Genomic DNA, 26,119 nt, shown 5'->3' with positions numbered 1-26,119 from the left:
CTCAACAGAAGCTGCTTTGATATTTCCACGAGCTGTTTGACCTTTAAGGAAACTTGTTCATATAAAGTGAATCCATTTGAGTGAATATTTGTGTTTACCCACTGCTCTCACACACACCACCAGGAGGTCCCAGAAAGCTGCATCCTCCTCATCTCAGCCAACATCCACTCAGTTTCTGCCTCCACATGTGGGAACGAAGAAGCACTGGCATTTTCCTCCTGAAACATCAAACTGCAGCACAGAAAAGTCAAGTTTATTTGTATAGAACATTAAAAAAACATTACATTACTACGGGAAAATGAAGAGAAGTAATGAAAAGTTGGAATCCAGACTAGAATGTTCCAGTTATTAATCCAAAGCAACTCTAAACAGGTGGTTTTAAGTCTTGATTTAATGTTTCAGTTGTTTTCTGGAAATTTGTTCCAGATTTGTGGTCAGCCAGTGGAAGGCGATGTGCTCCATCATCCTGGTTTTAGTGAGAACCCAAGCAGCAGCGTTCTGGGTTTAGGCAGACTTGTGAAGACACTGCTGCATTTCCATTGAACACATAATTCCATATCTGTAGCGTTTCTGTATGTGCAGAACTGAACACAGAATGTTCTGTAAAAGTTTTAAAAAAACAACAGTTTCCCAGATGCAATGTTTCCACTAAATAAGAAGTTAAAATCTCATGTGGCACCACGATCCTCCTACCATTTTCTGTCTTCTTCTTCATCTTTTCCACCAGTAGTGACATCTGGTTGTTGATCACATGACTCGTGTGATGCGAGAAAGGTGCTTCCATTCCAATTCTGTAAACATACCAATTTCAATAAAGCCAAAAAACACCTTATCCTAATGCAAAAATGTATAAGAAAAAACCCCTTGAGTTTCAAAATTGCCGTTTCCATTAGGAATATTTCTTTGTGTATTTCTAATTTGTGGATTTATATGGCCAATAGAAACACAGATAGTGTCGAATGCTGTGCAGGGGTCCAATAGTACCAGCAGTGTGGTTCTTCTACAGACCATATTTAAGTAGATCTCATCAAACACATTGACAAGAAAAGACTAATTAAAAGCAAACACAGCTCTTTGAAAGTTTCATGAAGCTGCTGAAGGTCCTGAGATGAGCTATAAGGTCCTGGGACATATGGTGGTGTGGATATTTCATGAGCCTGAAGAACTCTAAACAACAAGGGTGTGACTTCTGAATCATGGCTTCATGCAACTTTAATATGAGTGGAAGTGTAACACTGTCAGGTGGCAGAAGCAGACTGAACAATTAGTGTCTTCCAGGCAGCCTCAGAGTGCCTGTGATTTATAATTGATTTGCAATGGGATTGTCTGCTTCACATTATGAAGTTCTGCTAACAAAGCCTTGGTACTCACAAAAGTCCTGAAGGAGGAAAACTGATTTTTCTCTTTTTTTTAAATCTGAAACACATCCTGAGTCAAACACGAGTTTCTGTACATCAGAGACGGGGATGAAGAGTGGGCTGGGAGGACGGTACTGGAAAAAGCAATTAGCTTAAATGGATGCAAACAATTCATAGTAATTCATTTAGGCCCCTCTGTGCAGACTGTCTACACACAAACATTTTCTAATGCTAAAGTTTGTAGATGATGGAAAAAGTAAGTTTTGGAAATAAAGTAAAGAAAAAAAGACAAAGTAGCAACTATTTTAGACAGATTTCAAAACAAAAGAATGTGATCAACAAATTCTGGGCATTCTATAATCGAGATTAGGGTTGTTGTCAATGATTATTTTAGTAATCCAGTAATTTTATGATGATTAATCAAGTTATCAAATTTTTTTTTTTAAAGTGTCCCTTTCTGTAGTATTTACTTAAGCTGGTGAAAGAAATGTATGAAAGACAGAATGCTAATAAAGAACAATTCAGTTCATTTTCAATAAAAAAAAGACGTGAGTTTACACTGCAAAACAATTCAAGCATCACTTTTAGTCTTGAGTTTGAAGTATGAAATAATTTATTGTAAAATATTTCTAATAATTTTTTCTTGTCACTCTTTTTGATCAACAAGTACATGTGTTAGCCAAACTGTATTTTCTTGTACATACAGTATATAACAGGCCAGATTCTGTTCTAACAATCACCTAATTGTATCTGTGATTGTTAGAACAGAAAGCATTTTGTAATGTGAATAAACACGCCACCTGTTGGCGGCCATGAACTAGCTCCATGCATGTAGTGGAGGTTTCCTTTGAGGACGGAGCATTGAGGAGCTGGTATTGTGAAACGACCTCATGCACTGACTTATCTTTTCTACTTAGTTTAAGGTAATCTAATCGTTCAACACTTTTTATCTCTTTATTGGCCACGCTTCTGTTGCTTGCCTTCCTCCCATATTGCTGCTAATAGCACTTAGCTTTTATCAACATCTTATTGAGGGAAATGAGAGTGTTGTGCAACACAAATAATCATCCGACTGGAACACAGTTCACTCAACAGTACAACATAATTTAGATCATTTGGAAGAAGCTGTAGTGGCTGTGGGTGATACCCTACTGGGGAAAGATTATCCTGTTTTGATGCAATTTTTTCATCAAGAAAAGCTATATATGAGGGTCAAACACCGTTTTATAATCGTGTCTGTCTGAATTCGAGGCTTAGAAGTATGAAAGAGGACACTGAGAGGATTAGGGAAACAAATTATAAGAATTGGTCACATAGTTTGATCAGTAAGAAAGAAGAAAAAACATGAATCCAACATGTTCCTTCAGAAAGTTAGTCTTCCACCTGCACAACTCACATCTTTATCAGTGAAGCAGGTTACTCCCCCCATTTGCATTACTGTATAGTATAATTTAATATTCTGATATTGAAGTCCAAATTATGAAAAAAATAGCCCTTAATAGCATCTCGTTCTAGATGTTGGGTTCCAGATGATTCAGAATTCACACTTTGGTTGATATCTGACAAGTAAAACCAGGAAAAGTTTGGAACATTGTTTTGATGGATATTACACCTTACCTACTTTAAAAGTGGTCTTAAATTTATCTTCTTTATCTTCTTTAAATTCTGTAAATTAAACACAGAATAAATCAGGTTTGAACCAAATTAGACGTCAAACTAGAGTTGATCAAATATTGTCAATAACCCTTTACTGTGGAACCCAACTGGAAGCCAACTTCAGAGCAGAGGTGAAAATTACTTTCTGGCCCATGTAGGTAATGGTGCCTCTGCAGTTACACCAGGGGTTGAAACCAAAAATAAAACATGGCAGCTCTGTTTGTTTAGCTTTATGTGGACAGGTGTTGGTGACCCTTCAGTTGGCCATTTCCTTCTGGGCTGGACGTAATTATCCTGATGTTAACTCCTGGGGCAAATTGGTACTGAATGAACCACAGTCTGTAATTTCCCTCCTCGTCACACCTGATATGAAAGGAAGAGTGAGACACTTCTAAAATTGGTAGTTCAGATTTTTTTTTCCTTCTGCAGAAAGTTTCAGATAAACAGCAAAAAAAGGGAGAGATTCAGTTTCAGAATGGCTCTTTATTTAAAAAAATATCCTTCACATGAGATGATATTTAATGAACCAAACTTAACATTTTCCCTCTGATTTGACAGATTTAGTCTGAAATGGCAGTCCTGTGTAATACTGACTGAGAGCTCCTGTAGTTTCAGCTGAAGTGGGAGGAAGACGGGATCACATCCTCTGGACCGGGCTGAGGCCCAGGATGTCGAAGCATTTGGCCATGATGGAGGCGGTGGCTTCACACAGCAGCATCCTCCACATGTTGATCTTATTCACCTCACCTACAGACAGAGAAACAAATTCATTATTCAGCTTTTCATTCAATCTGCGATCAAGCAATCAGATTTTTCACAACTTGACCCATTAAATGAAAGGGGGGAAAAACAGTTTTTGACTCAGTTTGAACCACTCCAGAACTCTGTTTTATTTAGAGTTTAAACTTTAACCCATCTTACTGGTTAAAAATTATAACTCATAACAGTTATAATTTGTATTGATATTAGGTTAAACTAAGTCAGATTTTTAATCATTCTTTCTAACTTTTCCATAATTTTGGGTCTAAACAGTTGAAAATAAAACAAAAACTCAGAGCTAAGAGTTTTACCTTAAACCTAAAGGGAAAAAAACAACAAGTATTCCTTAAGAAGTTTCTTTAAAAAAAAGGTGCATGGTTAAATCTGATGAAGATTGCCGTGGGCAGGAAGGATCTCCAGTAACAGTGAATCTGCAGACGTCTCTGACTGAAGAGTGTTGCTGTATCATGATCTCATGACTATTATGACATGCTAACAGCTCCTTGTCAAGGCAGAAGAGTCAATATTTCAATAAGGGTTCTGGTTTCTGATTACACGTATTGTAATATAATTATAAGACTTGTGCAAGAAGATTATTTCAGTTGCATTTTTGGCTAAAAACTTCCAGCTTTTATTTTTTAACAAACTTCATCTGTTTATGTGCACATTTCCCTTTTCCTAAGACAGAACAGTCAGTAAAATGAGTCATGGAGAAAAAACCCAACAGATTATCTTGAGGCTAATGAATGAATGTTCTCTGAAACCACAAGACATGATCAGAGATAGAGAGAAGAAATGAAGCCAAATGTTTGGTAGATATTAAATGAGACCAATGTTGATCGAACAAACGATCAGAGGTCAGAAGTCAGATTTAACGACGCTCTCTTTAGTCAACAGCAAATAAAAATCAATGACCCAAACATCCAGAGCACAACGAGCGTTCAGCCCATCGGGTCGGAACCACGTGACAGAGCAGAAACCCGGCGGTCCGTAACGAGCAGCACAGGCTGCATTAGGCAGAGCGCTCGTTAAAGAGGCGTGGACGGCGGCGGACAGCAGGCTCTGTCTGTAATTTACACAAACAAGACGACGCATTAATGTGAACAGAGAAAAGACGGCGCTGGATGTGGAAAAAAGACGGCAATGAGGAAAAAGTTTAGATTTTACACACATTGATGCTTCCCTGGAGTTACCAGCGGGAATTCAAACAAACAGATCGTCTCTAGTTGAATATGCAGAAAGGAAACAAATTTCATAACTGCCATACTTCAAGTTTAAAGCAATAAATCAAACAATAAATCAATTAATAGCATGATAAATTAAAACAAGATTGATCATTTCCATTTGGATGACTGATTGTTATTCTTGCATCAAAGTCTGGATGACAGAAGGCTTCAGTCTGACGCGCTGGTCCAAACTAGTCCATTTCTTGAAGGGTAATTTTGCGTGTTTTGTTTATTCATTTTGCATATTTAAAATATCTTCCAGTATCAGTGTTAAATGTTCATTATGAATTAAACTATCAGTCTGTTAAAGGGTGGACTTACATTATTTCCAGTGTGTTGCTTGAAAATGGTCTCAGAACAACAAAATTATAATTTATCACAATAACTTCTGGGACAATTTATCATCCAGCAAAATTTGTTATTGTGAAATTTTAGTTCAGTTTTTTTTTAGCTGTTCAGTATTTTGTGTTTAGTTCATTTGATGTTTTGTAACTTGATTTAAAAGTCATACTTCTGCCCTGACATAAAGCAAAACTGAAATGAGGCGTACTTTATGTTCATCTTTAATGTAAAAGCATAGTAATTGCTTTCAAATAGAGAAAAATTTCACAATGAACTCCAACTGGAGTTACAGCTTGTGTGTGGAGAATTAGCATAATAAATCAACTCTAAGCCTGAAGTGCTCTCACTCCAGCACGGCAGGGATAAAGCACTTCCAGGAAGGAGGACTAACATACGGCGCGCTGCTTTTAGTTGAAACCCCATCAGAGTGAGACATCCCACTAATCTGCAGACTCACTTCCAGAACACTAAAACATCTATTTTTAAAACTAAACAGCTGAGAGGAAGAGGACAGAGATCCGTGGAGCTGGAATTGCTTTTCTGTACTTAAGTATTAAAACTACCAAAAAAATCCAAGAATTTTCAAGGACTTCAAGCACCTGTTTCTGTTTGGAGGCTCACCTGTCTGCCGGTCCTTCTCCACGCAGTAGCAGCTGTCGTAGAACTCAGTGAAGGTGGTGGCGAGCTCATACAGGTAGTCGCACAGAGTGTGCAGCAGCAGGTCGTCCAGGATCTTCTGCAGGATCTCCGGGAAGCGCAGGATGCACTTCCCCAGTTTCCACTCCTTGTCGTGGTCCAGCAGGATCTCTGTTGTCTCTGCAGCCTTCCTGAGCGTAGCCTCGTCCAGGTTGGCCAGACGGGCGATGGACCTGACAGGACATCAAAAGATAAATATATATACATCCATTCACTGCAAGGTTATTACACTTAATTAAAACTAATAAGATAATGAAGTTGATAAAACATTTTGCTAAGCTGAAATAAACAAAACCTTAATCAATGGTGAAAACACTATAACAGGAACTATATGATACGTTTGTAAAGCTAACACATTCTTATCTTATAATATAATATCGTTTGTTTTGTGTTTATGATGTTTTAGCCTTTCAAACTGTGAAACTTAATTGTTTTTCCCCACGCACAGTTTACATCAACTGACTGTAAATTGCGGTACTTCGTACTCCTGCTGGTGGCTCTTAATCCACAAAATGGTGACAGAAAAAGTTGAGAGTCAATTGGTAATTTATTATATACACTTAACTAATAATAACTAATAAAAATGAGCAAACATACAAAAAACTAACTAAAACTAACTGAATTAGACAAAAAGTCAAAACTAGGGAGGCTTAATATTGGCACTAAGATGGGTATCAGCCAATATTAGTCATTTTTTAACATATCGGTCCGATAAATAAAACTGGGGCCGATATTAATAACCAATATTTTCCTAAGTACAGTCATTTTTTTCAGAGTGTCAAAAGGAAAGGGCAGTGAAATACATATAAAATATATAATACTGGTTATTGGCAACAAGAGCAATATTAATATTGGATATCAATATCTGCGGGCATATCTTTATTGGTGCATCCATAGTCACAACAAAATAAAATTAAACTATAATGAAAAACTTACCACAGTTACCACACTGATTCATTGTTTAAACATTTAAAAGACAGATCTTTAAAGAGGTTTCATCTTTCTAATCTGGTTTAAAACAATAAAAAGTGCAACTTCTGATCAGGTTAAAGGACTTCAACCTTTATGTCTCACTTCCTGTGACTCACGAGGGGGTCAGCCACCCACAGTGAGTGAGCTATTGATTGACAAATCCTCTGAAGTGAGACTCCTTGCAGGAAAAAATAAAAAAACTAGATAATCAATCTCTGCCGGGCACGCTGCCATCCAGATCCTAACTCCTCCAGGGAGGATGGAGAGGAAGAAGAGGCGACGCTCGATACGGCGGGGATAAGGAACGCCCCAAAGACTAATCCTCTGGCACAGGATTATGGGTAATGAAGGTAGATGTGGGAGGTTTTCCAACCGGACAGAGAGGAGAAAGTTGAAGATTTTACTTCCTAAACTTTTGGATTTCTTGATAAAACAAGAAGATTGTCGGTTTGGGGTTTATCGAAATGCTACAGGAGAGTTGAGTCCTTCCAGGTGTGAAACTCAACCAGGAAACGCCAGGATTCCTGGAAGAGAAGCGCAAGTTGGCTGCCACCAAGGAGAGGGATTGGCAAATCCCAAGCAGGAAGTAAAAGCAGCGGGGAACCTTCAATACTTCCCAACTTGAGATGTTTTATTTGCTTAAAGCGGTTACAAAAGAATCACTTGTACAGGATTAAAGCACAACGGTTTCATTTGATCATCAAGAGTTATGTGAACAAAAATGACATTTATGGATTTTAGGGTCAAAATCTGGTTAAGGACATGAAGGAGACGCTTGGGATTGAGAACCAGTTATGAGCAGCAGCTGGAACTGATGGCCTCAAATCTGCAATCATTTAGAAAAATGGCTACAAAAGTTTTTAGAAATGTGTATGTGTGTATATATATATATATATATATATATATATATATATATATATATATATATATATGTAATTCTCCTTTTTAGATTTTCACATAGTGCCTTGAATTTTAAAATGATGCTGTTTATCAGCCAAATCAATGAGTTATGTTTCATCCTTTTTGTCCAACCAGCTAGTGATGCAAGTTAGCAATTAATGAGTTAATTTAAGGTTTATCTTATTGATCAACTAGCAATTAACTGACAATCAGCTATTTTGCTGAAAACCTCTTAATACAAGAGAGTCGACCATCTCATTGTCATCGTCTCACATTATTAAACTTAGACCTTTATAATACATAACAAAACAGGAATGTCTTAGGTTGCTGAATTGAAAAAAATAAAATATGTGAAACATGTAATTCCCCATGAACGAAGAGATGTTCATACAGTACCATCTGTGGTTGCTAAATGCTAAAACTTTGCTCCATGAAGTGTATTAACTCAAACTCAACCTTGCTTATTGGTATCATGTTATTTTCCATAATGTTACAATTTTTCTGTTATTCCCTGTGATTTTTTATCATAACATTCTCGCCTTCCTAGTCATTTTTGGTTGAGAAGTTGACGGTGCTCCGTCATGCAGCTTGGCTGAATTAGAGCTATTAAGGTGAAACTTGCAGTAAAAAGCTTGTCAACTGTTTATGTTTCGAAACATAAAGTGCTTTTTCCATTCCACAGCAGACTCTTTTTGGACGGTTTCTCTATCCCATTATGGTATGGCCGCCATCTTTATTTCTGTATCAATGGTCTGGTTCAACTTAAGGATAACCAGCGGCACCCTCTGCTGGATGGGGGCCAAACTACATCACTAAGAGAAGGTCTAAGCGGACGTTATTAGTGAATCGATTGGAACAAATATTAATCTAATAAACCATTACTCAACAATTAATTGTAAGTAATTATTTGCACTCATCCCAGCTAAGCTCAACAACTCATCCCAGCTAAGCTCAACAACCCTGTATACAGTTGACAAAATTCCCAATAATGAACTACTATTTGCAATGTAGAGCATAGCAGGGTGTACAAATCGTGCAGCACCTTAAATGATTCGTATTTCACCAGTTTTCAATGTCTCTCTTCCTCTTCGGTTTTTTTGCTATAAGCTACAGATGTTGAAAGAAGTGGTGGGATTGTACCTGATGCGGGTGAAGGCGTAGAGCAGGTAGGCCGCCGTGTTGCCCCGGTCATCCAGCATCTTGTCGAAGGAAAAGACGTAGTCGTTGATGCGGTTGTGAGACAGGTCAGCGTATTTGATGCAGCCAAAAGCAACGGCTCTCTGGGCTTTAACGAGCTCTTCTGGAGTCAGCACCTGTAGAGACCACAAAATTAAGTCCACAATCAACAATAAATGGACGGCCTTCATCAGATTGTAATAACTGAAGACTGTTTCACCCTCTAAGAGTCAAAGCAGTGAGCTGAGTTTAACTTCCATCATTAGTTTACTGAACCTGAGGCAGAGATTAAACCAGCTAATCTGGTTCTGACTCCGCAGGGAGTAAAGAGGGGGATTAAAATGAGAGCAGCTGGAAATAAAAACCTGCAGTCGAGCAGAACATAGACTGAGGAGACCATGTGACTCGACAAGACAAGAATTAACAGGACGAATCAGGACAAGGTAAGAGACAGGTCATCAAATTAAGAATCAAAGGAAAAGAGACTCAAAAAATAGTCATTGATGTATACAAATTGAAAAAATGTAAATTGGACAGACAGACAAAATGAAAACCGGATGGATGGACAAAAGGTCAAGTATCTAGGGCTACAAAATAGAGAATCGTTAGCAAGGTAAGATGGACAAACGGATGGAAGTTAAAATGGACAAAGAAGAATGTGATGTAAAGCAGTGGTCCCCAACCACCGGGCCGCGGACCGGTACCAGGCCGCGGACCAATTGGTACCGGGCCGCGCAAGAAATAATGAACTACTTCCGGATCTTTTATTTTGAAAATCCTAAACCGGATTTTACCGGTTACGTCTTGCGCGTCAAAATTGAGCCAACTTGCAGCAGAATGAGTAACAAAACAACATCGGAGTACAGTGAACTGATTTGCTAAACAGTTTCTCCGCTTCTTCTCTACCTGTGTATCAACAACGTTGCAGTTTAATATGTACACGTACATAAAACAGCTTGCCATATTTAACATAATCGATGGTGGCATGTTGGTTTATAAGAATCTTTTTGCCCAGAAGAAAAAAGAGCGACAACAGCTACCGATAACTATGTTCTTCTCTCGAAAAAACACACCTGCACCGCGGGCTTTAGAAGAAAAAAAAACCCGCTACAGAGCGGAGTCAGGATGCAGCGGCTCAGTCAGAAGAGCAGTGAAATACACGTGAGTCACTATTTGTCCTACTGTACTTTGTTTTGTTTTTTTTCATAATCATTTTTTATTTTCTCCCGTTCTAATCCAATAACTCAGGTCGCGGTGGGGCGGCGCTGATCTCCGCAATTCGGGCACGGGAATCCGCTTTCAGTTCATATTAAAATTATTTTACAGTACAGTAGTTATTTGTAAAAAAAAAAAAATGTTTACACAGTACTTTTTATTTGTTAAATGTTTGGGCCTGTAAAAAGGTTTTGTTCTTTGGTTTCAATGTACTCAACATCTTTATCTCTTCTGTTAAAGCTCTTTTCAAAACACAGATGGACAGATGACCCGGTCTTAAGCTGCCGCTGCCTTTCATAAATCAATCAAAAGCCCAAGGTGTGTCTCTTAATGAGGTCTGCTCACATCCAGGGCTAATCTTTCTATCAAGGTCTCACCAAGGTTGCAGACCAACACAGCTCCAAGTTTCATTTTCATTCCTGCAGTTCTCAGTTTTATTGGATGAGATTATTTCCAATCCTGTGTTTCCATCTGATGTTCAGGTGTTTTCATCTAAACTAAAACTAACAGGGGTGCAAAAAACAAGGGACGCTGACCTGGTTGGGTGCTACCTGGAGCTCTGTGTGCAGCGACATCAACACTCAGCAACTTTCAGCTGAACAGATTCTGATGTTGGGAAGAAACTTGCATGGAGACTGATGCCAGCACGGTTTCCCTGCAGGCCCACCTCGCCCGGCAGTCTGCTCGCTGCCTGGGTCAGTGCCCATGTCTACCATCTGCTAACTGAAGCTCATTAAAAAAGACTGCAGACACCGAGAACCTACGTCTGCACCGTTGACACTGCTGCAGCTCAATTTATGTCGACGTTCTTCCTCGAGTTTCTCCGGGTTCCTACAATCGCTTCATCTTCTGTCTTTTTGAAGTATAAATACACAAATTCACAACAAATGCTTTGCAGATACTTCAACTGAGATGTAGTGGCCACAATCCAATCTTATTTACCTCCTCAAAGGTATGAAAATCAGCCACTGTTCCCTTTTGCTTTGCCACAAAAGAGGGCCGACTGACAGACCTGCTCACCAGGTCATGTCTGCACGTTTGCGTTAAACACGCCACTGAGTGACTATTCAGAAAAAATAAAAATAAAAAATCAGCTTAGACCAAAATCAAAATTGGCTTTTGAAAGATCGGTAATTGTCCAGAAAACTCCAATCAGTGCATCCAAAGTCAAAATCATTATTTTGTAGAAATCAGTTTCTACTTTACACCTCAGTGAAACCAACTCCCAAATCAACTTTTTTATGTCTACATAGGTTATTTAGGGTTCTATCTTTAAGTTTCTGTTAGGACTCAACAACAATTTATATTGCCATAGATGTGATGAATATCAATAGATAATGTGTCCAATAGAATATTCAACCATTTCATTGAACCCTGAACCAGAACTGTGCAATATTTTACCTGAAACTGTCTCACCGCTGGTCTCCTTCAGTAGAACGGTACATAGGCAGCTCAATTCTCCCATTTGTTACAACGACACATGGATGAACATCTTTGTCAGACTTTATGCAGGGTTTAGGAAACAGGAATTGCTCACGGTGGTACATGACACCATGAGTTCGGTATAGCATTATTGTCACCATAATAGTGTCCAAAACACAGAAAATAAGAGTTGCCAGATTTTTCACTAGTTATTTTTTATCTGGAAAGCCACTAACTATATTAAAGTTTATAATATAGCAAAAGTGCTTTTAGCATCCTGACCACAGCCCCGCGTTTCCCTTCCTCTCATCCCCACACCTGGCCACACCACTCAGTGTATCCTGGCTCTGCCCACTTTTGTGGAATTTTTCTACATTTGCCAGAGGCGGAGTTTTTGCTTTTACACAGGGTTGTCAGACTTAAAACTTTGTTTATTTTATTTTTTGAAGTAAATTTTTGTATGATCATGACTGATTTGTAAACTAATACAAATGAAAACACGTCAAAGGAGGTGAATGCGTTTCATAGACATTATAATCTTTAGTTATGGGAAGGAAAAAATGTAATCCTCCAGAAGTTACTTCTGATATATCACAACACTTAATATGTATATTAATATATTTTAAAGTACAAACCAGCATATGAGGAAGAAACAAAAATAAAAAAAAATTTTTCTAATAATAAAAATTAAAATATTTTTTCATTCACTTAAACCAGAGGTCCCCAAAGTCGGTCCTCAAAGGCCGGCATCCTGCATGTTTTAGTTCTCTCCCTGGTTTAACGCACCTGGATCCAATGATGACTTATTAGAAGGCCTAAGAAGAACATTAACATGCTGAAAAGGTTGTTGGTACTTTAGAGAACTAAAACATGCAGGATGCCGGCTCTCGAAGACCAAGTTTGGGGACCCCTGACTTAAACCAATAGAAACACTTTGGACAAATTATTCCAGAAAGTCTAAGGTTGTATCCATTAGTTAACCTCCACCAACTTTCCCTCCCACTTCAAACCAGAAAGTTATTTTCCATCCATCCATTTTTTACACCGATTTCCCATTGTGGTCAGGGGAGGTGGGGGTGGTGCCTATCTACAGCTGTCAACAGGCGAGAGGCGGGGTACACCCTCCTCAGGTCGCCAGTCCATCGCAGAGAAAGTTAGTTTATTTATAAAAAATATACAAAACACCAGGTCATCTTTGTCGGAGCTTCTCTCTTTTTTTGTAAAAGAAACTTTAATCAAAGTTTTTCCAGGGATTTGAGTCCAGAGAGTTCTCTCTTCAGAGGAATTCAATAAGCAGACTCAGATTTTATAAACCACTAAAGGTTTGTCCTTCAGTCAGCAGGTCACAGCATCCTGGGAGATGTGATTTATTGTGCTTTAGAGGCACAGCGACACATTCACAGGTTTTCATATCCACTATAGGACGATACAGCTTCTCACATGAAAAAAAAAAAAACAGGAACATCAGGCGGGTTTAAACTCATATCCAGGAGTTTTTCTTTCCATTTAATCTTTTCCTAAGAAACCTGCAGCAGTCTACATTTAATTGGCACAATAAATACGACTGATATAGATTTAGTTTGTATGCCAGATTCAGGTAAAACAAGAAAGTCAGCTCCACTGATTTCCTCGTTGCAGCATCTGGTCTGGTCTCAGGGAAACTGCATGTTTCAGCAAGTCAAGATTTTTTTTTTTTTTGAGACATTTTTGATGTCAGCTTGAATGATATTTAAGACGGAAAAAAATAAAACAATCTAGAAACATGGGGAACTGTTGAGGGAATCCTGCTGTTTTCATCCAGCACAACAAAAACTGAAGTTTTACAGATTGCGACTTCTCAAAAAGGCATAAAGGACTCACCCTGACTCTCCTTGTCAACATGTTTCTTCACACCTGTTAGTCCAGTTGACTCCGGTTGGGATCCAAAATTACATCATTTGCTACATTTTCAGCAGGTGTAGTTTGCTTTCAAATTAGTGTCAAACAAACCAAACTGACTGAGAAACCTGTTAACCCCCTCGCCTGCTGCACTGAGAACCAACACATAAACTCTGAAAAAGACAATAAACTCCCTTCTTCACAAAATGTAAACATAAAGGATATATCAGATTTTGGCGGTTGTAGTATTTCCCTTTTGTTTCTGGCAGAAGATGACGAGTCACCTCTCCAGCTAGCACTAGACTCACATGTTTGTTTTGGTTGTATTTACCCAGAATGCTCTGCGCTTTAGTTTATGTAGCGTTGTCCGGTCCGCTTGTTCATATGTGCTTTCGACCTGCACCATAGTTCACTTCAACCAAACAGAAACGAGGTTTGTAGGCAGACTTCACTTTGACTATGCATTCACAACTCCAGAAAAGACCCAGACTTTTTAGACAAACGACCTCGTTTGAATAAAGTAGACTAAAACATATTAAGTAAAACATATTTTACTGTTATGACCTTCTTAACAAATCTAGTAGATATTTTCTTTTTAATGAGATAAATCTTATATCTCAGTAAAACGAGAACAATTTTCAGTTTGAATTTATTTCCAAGCTCTGACAGGTAGACGCCATGCTAGCTTTACATGGCAAAAAACATCATCATCCAGCCAACTGGCAATAAATTTGCACTCAACCGTGATAGATGCAAAAAAGCTAACCATCTAGCATGGGCTAGTTAGCGGTAGCCTCAACCACCTCGAGTCACACTTTTTTCTGAGAGAAAAGTAACACAAGAGGAAAAATCTTACATAAACGAGGTTAAGCGAAATTATTTAAAACCGCAGGTTGAAAAAGGTAAAAGTTTAGGCGTCATTTCCCCTGAAAATAGAAGAGAAAGTTAACTCCACCAGCGATTGCACAACTAAGGTTTCCAGCTTCTTACCCGCATGTTGGGCGAAATCTGCAACTCCCACTACAGAGATTTAATGAAGAGACAAGTTGATGCAGAAAGCAGCAGCATCTGTGCAGCTGTGAGCTGAGGAAGAAAAAAGCAGGGAGATAAAGAACCCAAAGCGTGTTGAAGTCGGGCCGACCTCAGTGGATAAAACCTAAAGTTCTGGTTCGGTTTGAGTCCTGTGGTTTGGCTCAGCGCAAAGAATTAACGGTTGCCGCAGAGTGAGCGGGTCATTACTGTGAAAACCTGCCTCGGAGCGATCCGAAGGCAGAAATAATGAGCTGGACGGCGTCCCGGTGCTCGCTTAATGACCGCTTATCAAAGATTTAACTTCAGACACTAAATATTGATAAAAAACTGTTACAATACGAGCTGAAATAACAGCATCGTTACAGCAGAGAAGAGAGGTTTGAGTTATTATTCTAAAGGAGAAACCTCCAATAAATGATGTGAAGAAAAAGAACAGCTGGAAGAACAATAAAGACAACTGTTACACGTGTAAACCATCAAAAACAAACATGAACAGAACAGAAAAAAAAAAGCATTTTTAAGGATAAAATTCAAGGAAATTATTAAAACAAATGGGCCAAATGTATATGATTATAAAACTCCACAACAAAAAACTCAGATTCTCTGCTTGCAGCAGTGTGGAAATCAGATCTTGATGCCGGTTGTCTCACCTTGTCTCGCTCCTTCTCTTTCAGTTTGTCCATAGATCTCTTCAGTCCCTCCTCCAACAGGTCCATCAGCCTCACTGTGTCTCCAGATCGGGTCTTAAATTTCTTCCTGGGGGCAAAACAACAAAGAAAATAAACACCCTGCACCAGAAAAACAAAACAAAACAGACAGAAGGATGGAAGGGATAAAAAAAGAGAGTGAGATGGGACCGAGCTTGTCAAGGTAACAAATTTTACTGGATGATTAATTGTCCCACAGATTATCAAATTAAATTTTATTTGTATAGCGCATTTTAGCAACAAAGCATTTCAAAGTGTCTTACATCATAAAAACACAAAAATACAAAGTCATAGAACACACAGTCAACAATTGAAACATTACATTTTGTCAAGTGCCATCGTTACTATCAGATTGTTGATTAATGTTTCATTGATTATGTTTTAAAAGCAACTTTAAACAGGCTGGTTTGTAGGCTAGATTTAAAGGCACTCAGTGTTTCAGCAGTTTTACAGTTTTCAGGAAGTTTGTTGCAGATTTGTGGTGCATAGAAGCTGAATGCTGCTTCTCCATGTTTGGTTCTGGTTCTGGGGAGGAAGAGCAGAACCAGAACCAGAACCAGAAGACCTGAGAGGTCTGTAAGGTTGATACAAGAACAGCAGATCTTTAATATATTGTGGTGCTAAGCCATTCAGTGATTTAGAAACTAACAGCAGCATTTTAAAGTCTATTCTCTGAGCTACAGAAAGCCAGTGTAAGGACTTTAAAAATGAAGTGATGCGCTCTATCATCCTGGTTTTAGTGAGAATCCGAGCAGCAGCCTTCTGGACCAACTGCAGTTGTTGTTTTGACACCATTTTCTTTTTTTTCACCCCTCCAGGGGGTCTTTTTGTGGGCTCTAGTGTCCCTTATATGATAGTAAGCTGACAGGAAACAGGGAAGGAGAGGGAAGACATGCGGCAAATGTCGTCGGGTCCGGGAGTCGAACCCGCGACGGCCGCGTCGAGGACTCAAGGCCTCCAAATACGGGTCGCGCTAACCACTACGCCACCACGGCACGCCGTTTTGACACCATTTTCAAGAAACATATTGCTAAAGGCATAATACTGCAAGTCTGCCCTCTCAAATAACAAACTTTAATTTTGTACAAAATTAATCACATGATAATTGCACAAATTGGAAAGTAATGGAAACACATACAATTAGGAGAAAAACAAGTTTTTTGCTACAACGTTTTGCCGCTAGGATGAGGTTGGGTTTCAGCTGGAACAAAATGAGGGGATTTCACACAACTGCAATGGACAGATGCACTGGTTATGACCAGTGCATCTGTGAGTAATAAATGTAACAATCTGGTTTGGGTTTGTTTTCCCCTCATGCTGAAATGTAATTTCTTGATACCATAACTGATTAACTGAGGGGAACCAGTAGTTCGTCACCACTCAGCAGGTTTAGTTTCAACAAAAAAACATAAACTCTTCCATGTTCATAAACGATCCATTCATGAATTGAATTGGGTTAAGACTCACTTGTCCTCTCCCAGCACCACTCCAAAACCGGCATGCTCTACCCGGGTCACTTGCGGGTCGTACCAGCCGATCATCTGTCCTGCAGAGAAAATCACCTGAAAGTGCATCCCCTGGTGGAAGAAACCACACAGAGACAACAGAAGATAATCTGAAGTCACTGCAGCTTGAAACAAAATGGCAGAAACTTGACAGTCTGACAGCTGGAGGAGGTCAGAAGTCATAAAAATCCTCACCTGGCCGCTGTCCACGACGTAGATGACTATGTCAGCCTTCTCCTCGAAGAGCCGCTGACGCAGCGCTGCCAGATCTGACGTGTCATAGGTGTAGCCGCCGTCCGACTTGACGATGGTCAGCGGGATGGACTGACCTGGAACAAAGACGATCTTCCGGCCTTCATCCAGCTCAACCAGACCTGAGCAGAAAATAACGGCAGCAGGAAGAGGTTAGACATTAAGACTGTAATGAGGAAGTTAGACTATAACAACTGTAAAAAAATACCCAAGACTAGATATTTATGATAATAGCACCTCCTGGTGGTGGCTTCAAGAGTTGGCATGTTGTCAAAGCAACATTATTCATTAATTGTTCAATTTATTTACTGATTTTCTCCTGTTTTATTCTATTTGTTAACAATCGTAGCATGATGAACATGCTATAAAAAAATTGTAAAATAAAAACTATATCTATATATCATCCATCCATCCAATCAGTTGATCCATACCAGCTGCTTAAAAACAGGATCTCTGTGACAGATTACAAAATAAACTGCTGAAAGATCAAAGACGGATATTACAAGAATAAAGTCGTAATAACAGCAGAATAAAGTCATGCTTTGAGTCTCACCTTTGTCCTCAAACTCCTTCACCACCTGGGTCATCCGGTTCTGGTAGAACGACTCTCCTCTCTCGACGATCTGGATGTCCAAACAGTCGTAGACCTTCTGAAACTCTGGAATCATCACATCAATCAATCCCAACAGATTTATTCTACTTTAGAATTATTTATAACCTCAGTTTATTATTTTATTTACTTCAAACATCTTACTGTGTCACCTTTTTTCCACTAACATCTTTAAAAAGGAATCGATTGAAATGTAAAAAGTCATTTCAATGACTAAATTGAAATGTAAGAAAAAGCTAAGTCAATGTCTTCTTTTATTAGAACAAAACACAAAAAGAAGTTTATAGGTTAAAATATACTGTATGATTAGATATTAGGGCCAGACTAGGAGAATTTTGTTTTCTGACATTACAAGAATGAAGTAACAATAATAAGAGAATAAAGTAGAAGAAAAAGAGAATAGTCATAATATTACCAGAATAAATGTGTAAAAATACAAGAGTAAAGGTGTAAAATTATGAGAATAAAGTTATAAAAATATGAGTATAAAGTTCTAATATTAAGAAAAGAAAGTCATAAAAATTTGAAAATTAAGTCATAAAAATGTGAGAATAATGTCATAATATTACCAGAATAAAGTTATAAAATGAATGTCATGGAGAGTTGAGAATCTTGTGACATCACAGTTTGGTATCAGTTTTACAAAGAACATTAGCATCAAAATATTAACAGCAAGACTTTGAAATGACTGGAGTTACTGAGCTGATCATGTCAGATATTGATAACTATTGAAGATTTTTTCCCTTTAAACAACTTCATTCTCATAATTTTACAACTTTTTTAAGGTAATATTGCATCTTTATTTTGCTAACCTGACTTCATTCTCATAATCTTATGACTTAAACATAAGTATGTCTCTCTTTCAGTGTCATGGAAAAGCCCACCTCTCCTGGAAACGTCACAGATCATCTCCCAGGCTTTGATGAAGTCGGGTTCTTTGCTCTGCAGCCTGACAACACACTGGTGCGCCCGTTTCTTGAACTCCTCGTCTTCGTCAAAGCGCTTCTTTGACTCCTGGTGGACAAAAAGGAGAAGAAAGAAAATATATTTTTTATTTTTACCTTCAGATTTTCCTTACTTTTTCAATTGTTTTTTTTTCTCTATTATTCTAAACCAGGGATCCGTAACCTGCGACTCCGGAGCCTTTATAACATGGGTAAAAATAATTTTTTAAAAAAACATATTATTTTTAAATAAGGCTTTAGAAGTTTTTTGATAGAATATTTGCATCGGCTGTCACCAACAGTACGAGCAACATATTTTAAAATCTTTATTTAGTTATTACTTTGAAAATTGTGTGTCTTTAAATTATTTTCCATAAAAATAAACATCTTGTAGAAGAAAATGTCTTTTTTTTTTAAACTAAAAATTATAAATAAAATTGTGGTTATTTAAGAATGACAACATTTCCTGCAGCAGATATTAGAAGTTATCTTTTTTTCAAAAAGTTATGCAACATTTGCAGCTCTAAAGTTTTATTAAGAGATACAGAGGGCAAAAACCTCCTCTTTGCATTGTAAAGATTGCAGATTCATGGTTTAGAAAAAGTTTTGGTAACACTATTTGACGGAGTGTGCATACGACTGACATGACACTGTCATAAACATAACATCTGTCATGAACATGAAGGAGTCTTTACGAATGACTGACTGTTGTCATGAAGTGTCATTTGGTAAATAATGACACTTTAATGCAAAGTTGGCACTTTTAATGGACATCTAGGGCAAACTCCTCGTCTTCATGAACTTCAATCTTGAACTTGCAAGTGATGTAGGAATTTGAACATGACAGTGTAAATGTTAAGAATGGGGGCGCAGCCAGATGCAGCTTATTTGGATTTAAAGTGACAGAAGCCCTAAAATTTCTGATTCTGAAAGAAACTCCAAATAGGCAGAACTGAGCAGAATAAAATGAAGAATGATTTTGTGCAAAAACTTTGATAAACATGTTTTGTTTAGACCTATTTTAACCAATCCAACGATAATAGCATAATGGACAAAAAAAGATTTGGTATCAGCCAAAATCAGAATCAAAAGGGTGGGCTTTAAAAGATCAGTGACCAGCCAAAAAACTGCAGTTGGTACACCCCTAAATATTTTAATGAGCTGAAATAACCCTGACCCTATGAACTGACCTTGTAAAATATCTGCAGGTCACCGATGGGAGGAGACACTGTCAGGTAGTCTGGAAATTTATCCTGCAAGTGAGCTATGAGCATCCCAAACTGGGTCCCCCAGTCGCCGACGTGGTTCAGCCTGCCGACGTCAACAAACAGTGTGACAAACAACAACAACAACAACAACAGAGGCATTTCCAGGAGTTGCTATGATCCGGATTGCAGAGGCTGGAGGAGTTTAACTCTGACCTGAGGACGTCATAACCCAGAAACTCAAACAGCCGACACATGCTGTCGCCAATGATGGTGGAGCGAAGGTGACCCACATGCATCTCCTTGGCGATGTTGGGCGAGGAGAAATCCACGATCACCTAGGCAACGAGACGACAAAAATGACTAATCGATATCACCTTTGTTATTTCTCATTTGTTCTGTTTTTAGTATTTTATTCTGTTCTTTTTTTAGTTGAGTCGTTTAGTTTGGGCAATTATTCCCTCTGGTTTTGAATGCTGTGTAGATGGAAGTATTTACATTTTGGAATAGGGCTGAAACAATTAATCGGCTTAATTGTGATTAAGTGATAACTGAAATAATCGTCTAATTTATTAATCATTTAATTGTTAATTGGAATATAAAAACACAAAAAATTGCCAGCTGCTGGAAGAACAACACACTCAGAACAGTAATTAGTCTAAAACTGTACAAAAAATATAAACATTTTTAAGCAAATTAAAAACAAAAGTCTGTCAGTAGATATTTTCTACCCAGAACTCCTCAAGTTTAGCTTAACCATAGAACATTCTATTAAGCGCCTTCCAAAAAAAAAGTCAAATCAGCTGTGTTGATGTTAGCTGCATATTCTATATGAATAAATGAGTTTTTATCATTGTGTTTTAAGGAATAAATATGAGTGATATACAAATGAAAATTTCCTTGAATAAAAGCCTGGGAACAATGTAAAGCATAAAACTACAATTAAAAAAAAAAAAAGCAAGAGGACAGTAAAGTTTTATTCTGTAGACAAACCCTCTTCCTGGTGGCAAGCGGCGGCGGCTGGACGCCATTGAGCAACAGGCTGGTCAGCAGTTTGGACACAAACGTTTTCTTCAGATGGATGTTGATGAATCCTGGACAGTAAAGCAGAGGAATGAGGCGACGCAGCCACAGCGAAAACAAACCGGTGAACAAAAAGCTGCTGGTTTTAAAGGAAAGCTGAATGCACAGCTACTCAAAGATCTGCTTTTAAAAATATTTTTTAAAAGTGAAAATTTGGAGAACAACCAGACAAATTATTCTTTAATATTTATTTTGCAATTCTTTAATTTAAGGAATGTTAAAATTGAGCAACTTCAGAAAAATGTAGAAGTACTGAAATGATTATACAACCATTAACAGATTTTTTTCTAGCATTTCATTTATTTTCTTGTTTAATTTTCAAACCTTAAATTTTTTTAAATTAAATCCACTGAGATTTACATTAACAAAACACAATATTATATACATTTTTATGTACTACAAAATAGTTCTTTTTATGGTGAATTTATAATTACAAATTTTTGTTTACAGTGCCAAATAATTTAAGGTTTGTTAAAAAAAAAAAGCAAGATATGATAAAATAATATTACAGCAAATTCCATTAAAAATTACTTTATTTCAAATTTCTTTAAAATTTTATTTATTTTTTAATAAACAAAATGTTCATAGTTAAGTGAAAGTACTAATTTATTTCATTAATTTGTTACAGCAGTAAAACATTTTATTAATAAAATGATAAGATTTCTGATCTAAAGATATTAATATATTACTAAAAAGTTTTAAATATTTGTTATGGCATTTAAATTATTAAGAACAAATATTAAACAAATACAATCCGAAAAAAGGCAATAATTGAAATAATTGGAAAAGTGCAACAGATGATTTGTTGAGGAGTTTTAAATCTTAAATAAAAGGAAGTGTGTCTGAAAGAGTTAAACTCAGCGAGGTTCTGATCTCAGATCAAGCTCCTACCCGGTCCAGCGATCTCCGTCCTCTGGATGAGTTCGTTATCTGGCAGATTCTGGACAATCTTCTCAGCGATTTCCCTCGGGTTCAACTTTGCCCCCTTCGTTTTCAGCATCTGAGAGAAAACAGTCAGAAAGGATCTGCATTTAAAAGATTCTAAACATCGGCACTAGAAATGCCAATTAGTGCTTTTTCCATCGAACTTAGTTCCAATCAATTAGCTAATAATGTTCGCTTAGACCTTCTCTTAGTGATGTAGTGTTGGCCGTCATAAACAGAGGGCGCCACTGGTCATACAGAAACAAAAATAGCAGAGCCATATCACAACGGAAAAGAGAAATGGTCCCAACAAAGGTGTGGGATGGAAAATGCACTCTTTTCTGTTTTGAAATATAAACTTCAACATGGATATTATTCTTATCCTTAAGAATAATATCGTTCATCCAGCTGTGCAACATGATGAAGGAGCGTCAACTTTACACCCAAAAATTACTGAAGTGCTATGAAGGCGAGGATGCGATAACAGAAAGTGGTAGAAATTACGCAGAAAATTTGTAACATGATGGTGAAAACATGATGCCAAATACGCAATGTTGACTTTGAGGGCTGTAGTGAGTTTTATTACTCCTTCAAGAGAAATCACACACCTCTCTCCTGTAAGAGTCTCTTTTCACAGGGAATTAAGTAAATTACACATTATTATTTTATTCATGTTTATTTATCCATGCAGCAACCTAAGAGGTTCCTTTTTGCTTAATAGTGTGAGAACTACTGGATTATTCAGCCAGTATTTAATACATCTTAGACGAAATGTTACAATGTAACTTTTGTAAAATTCAGTATATTAGGAAAAATGTTACTCTTTATGTCATGAAAAAAGCTCTACCTTCTTTGTATAAGAAAAAACTCAGGATTTTAAGAATTTAATGGCCGCTAATCAATTAATTAGTCAATCAATAAGATCCATCGTTAGATTTAATCAATCAATAACTTTCATGTTCTGATAACAGTGAGACATTAACAACTGGGGAACGCCATTTCTTCTGCGTCCACTGCTCCCAGTGGTGTGATGAACGAGACGTTTGAAGAAGAAACATTAGAGGAAAAAAAGAAGCAGTCAGAGACACACCTGAGCCATGCCCATAGCGCTGTTGCACTGGTAATCTCCGAACTTGGCCTGTTGGTTGGGCGTGACGGCGAGCGGCGGGTTGTCGAGGTCAGGGAAGGAAGCCCTGATGGCCTCGCCGAAAACATCCTGCAGCCGCTGGTTGATGTTCAGCATGGATTTACCGCAGTGTGGCGTCTCCTCCTGAAGACTCTGAGGAAAACAACAATGCCCCCATTACCAATACGACAATATGACTTAAAGATAAAATCTCATTTTCTTTATACCAGATACAATTTCTGATTTTAATAGATACGTTTTTTCTTTCTTTTCTAAAAAATAAATAAGAAATCACTGAAAGTATTTCCAAAAAGTAGATATTTCAGCCATCCCTTCTGTGAGTTGTACGATGGAGCGTTAAGTACATTCTGTGAGAATTTTGTGACAAATTAAAAGCTGTAAAGCACATTTGTCGACCAAGATGACATCATTCTGAGCTATGAAAAGCCAAGGAGAGTTTTGGTGAAAATACGTAAATGAATGAAAAAAAAAAAATAAAATTTTTTCCAAACATTAAATCTTCAAAAATCCTAAATCTGGTTAATCTATAAAGTTGATTTCTCGCCCTGCCCTACTGAAGCCAGACTGGAACGCCAGCCGCCACCCACCCTCTTCATGACGTTGAGGCGATACTTCAGTCTGGCGTTTTCCTCCCGCAGATCCTCCAGGCGCTGCGATGGCTCAAAGCTCTGAGACTTTTTAAGACTCTCGATTTCTGCAGACAAACTTTGAATTTCGCGCTCCTTTTGGAAAAAAAAAAGAAAAGAAAAGCAGAAAACTTAAAATGAAACAAAACACTTGTACTGAGTTGTACGATGGAACGATGAGTGCCAGGTAACAAAATTTTATTATTTAAAAGATATAGTCATAATAAATTTTACAAGGAGAACGTCTTAAAATTCCAAGAAAACTTTGTTTTATTGAGACAATTATCAAGATCTGATGTAACCAGTTTAGTCCGTGGTTCTTTCTTCAAATTAGACTTTGCTTACATGATTGTTTCAAAGTTCTGCTACTGATAATAGTGTGATGCTGATGTGTTAAAAGAGATTCCTTATCTGTAAAACTGATACCAAATATTCTGGTAATAAAATTTTATTTCTGTATTATTTCAACTTTATTGTCGTACGACTGAATTCTTGTAATATTATGGCTTTATTCTTGTAATTAAAAATAAATAAATAACAAATCTTAGCCTGGCCCTAGTAATCAGTCTCAACGTTTAAATAAATATAAGCTCTAAAACAGGCTTGTCAAAAATGACAATGGCTTTGACCCTGCCGACATCACTCTGAGCTATGCAAACACAAGTAGTGCTGTGGTGAAAAAAACAATCCAGATATTCCGAAAATTTGATTAACTCGCCTATTCCTACTGTAGCTCCTCCAGACATGCCTGAGCCACTTCTCTGAATAATGCGCTACTTGCCAGGGCATAATCTTTCCATTTTCACAGGATTCTCTGCTCAGTGAGATGTTCAAAGCCTGTTTTGGTGCATCACATAAAATCCAAATTAAATACATTAAAGTTTGTATCTGTATCCTCGCAAAATGATTAAGAAGGTATCAATATTTTTGCAAGACAGAGCAAAACCTTTGGCACAGACCCGATCTGTGACATACCTTTAGTGCAATAAAAATTCCCGTTCGGCTCCACCACTGAATAAACACAAACTTGGTCAGAGTGAAACCAAAAGTTATTTTCTCTCTCTCAGTTATTGGAATAAAAGTCAGATAAAAATTCATCCACTTAAGTTGGTAACATTATCTTTTTTGCCTTATGTTTGATTTTGTTGTAAGCATGCTGTAATTAAATACATGTACAAATTTACTAAAAGGAATTAAACTCAGTAAGAATGAAGTGCACTGAAAATACTGTTAAAAAAATTAGCACATTTTCAGGTCAGAGTCAAAACAAAAAAATGTTTGGATTAGAAAAAGTTTAATTTACATCGTTGGTTAAAAAAACAATTTAGAATCTCGTTTGTTTATCTTTTTTTGATTATCTGACTGAAAAATCCAGTTTTTACTTCACATAAAAATGTTACAATTCTACTACCTCCAGCAGATGGCGCCAAGGGCCTTCTAATAACAAGTGATTTTAACTTCAAAATCAAAGCAACAATAACTCCAGTGCTTAACGCAATTAAAATGACGCGTACATTAACTTTGGCCCACATTCCGATAAACTTAAATATTACATTGTGACAAATTCGGCAAATAAATAATGTAAGATTAAGCTTTAGAATATTGCAGAACTATTTATTTTTTCACTACTTCGACAGTAGAACAAGGGTGAATAAAGAGAAAATAAAGTAACAATTTTCACCATTGAAAGGTCATTTATATTTAGGATACAAGCCGAATTCAAAACTCAAGTCTGTTTACTTATAAATTGTGAAAGCAGACTTTTATTAAACGACACTTTCTGCATATCAACAGGAAATCGTTAAATTTAATGTTTTTTGTAGAAAGTTTGGCGTGTCTTGGACAGTTTAACATTCTTCTAAAGCGTTTAGCCTCGCTATTAAAAACCTTAGCACCTCTTTATTATGTCTATGGCTGCAATGACACACCGGCGGCTCACCTGGTGCTGAAGCCGGGCTGTGTACTCGGTCACTGGGTCTCCCATCTCTGAAAAGCCGGTGGAAAAATATGCTGCCGATAGGAAGCACAATCTCGTGTCTGATGAAACAAACTGCAGGATGAGGAAGAAGTGCAGGATTTACATTCGTTGTCTATGATAGAGGTTTGTTGCATTTGTGCAGCGCCACCTGCAGGACCGGAATGAGAGCCTCCGTCACAGGCAAGCTTGGTTTATATCTTTGCAATGTTTTTTCTTTTCAGAAAAAAATTAAACAAAACAAAAAAAACATCAGAAACATTCACAACCTGAACTAAGACATAACTTAAATATGAGTCTTGAGTTTCATTAAAAAAGGCATGCACTGTATCAGTCTGGAAAGGGTTACTGTAAATAACCACAAGTGTGTTTTATTATTATGACCTTAAATTTAAATGTGTTTTACTTTGCAGGTTATTTTTTATGTTTTTAAGTCCTTGACTTCCGGTGTCATGCGTTTCTCGGCATAACACCTAGAAGCTGAAATATATTGGCGCAATGCTACTTTA

General features: G+C 37.5%; 1 protein-coding gene across 1 annotated transcript; it reads right to left on the bottom strand.

Annotated features, from left to right (window-relative positions):
• Window positions 1–3,477: 3,477 nt before the first annotated feature.
• rars1 (arginyl-tRNA synthetase 1) lies at window positions 3,478–25,707 on the bottom strand. Its single transcript, XM_032577100.1, has 15 exons — window positions 25,575–25,707; window positions 23,597–23,731; window positions 22,953–23,141; window positions 21,830–21,938; window positions 20,849–20,949; window positions 20,072–20,193; window positions 19,841–19,961; window positions 18,591–18,720; window positions 17,650–17,754; window positions 17,040–17,218; window positions 16,807–16,916; window positions 15,283–15,388; window positions 9,050–9,222; window positions 5,963–6,210; window positions 3,478–3,761 (listed from the first exon to the last, which is right to left on the bottom strand). Exons 1-15 carry the CDS (start codon window positions 25,617–25,619, stop codon window positions 3,652–3,654), a joined length of 1,983 nt encoding a protein of 660 aa, XP_032432991.1. The 5' UTR covers window positions 25,620–25,707; the 3' UTR covers window positions 3,478–3,651.
• Window positions 25,708–26,119: the final 412 nt, after the last annotated feature.

The sequence above is a fragment of the Xiphophorus hellerii genome, chromosome 11 (assembly GCF_003331165.1).
Source record: "Xiphophorus hellerii strain 12219 chromosome 11, Xiphophorus_hellerii-4.1, whole genome shotgun sequence".
NCBI classification, from domain to species: domain Eukaryota; kingdom Metazoa; phylum Chordata; class Actinopteri; order Cyprinodontiformes; family Poeciliidae; genus Xiphophorus; species Xiphophorus hellerii.
The sequence above is the reverse complement of the archived record's forward strand: the minus strand, read 5'-3'. Positions and strand labels throughout refer to the sequence as shown.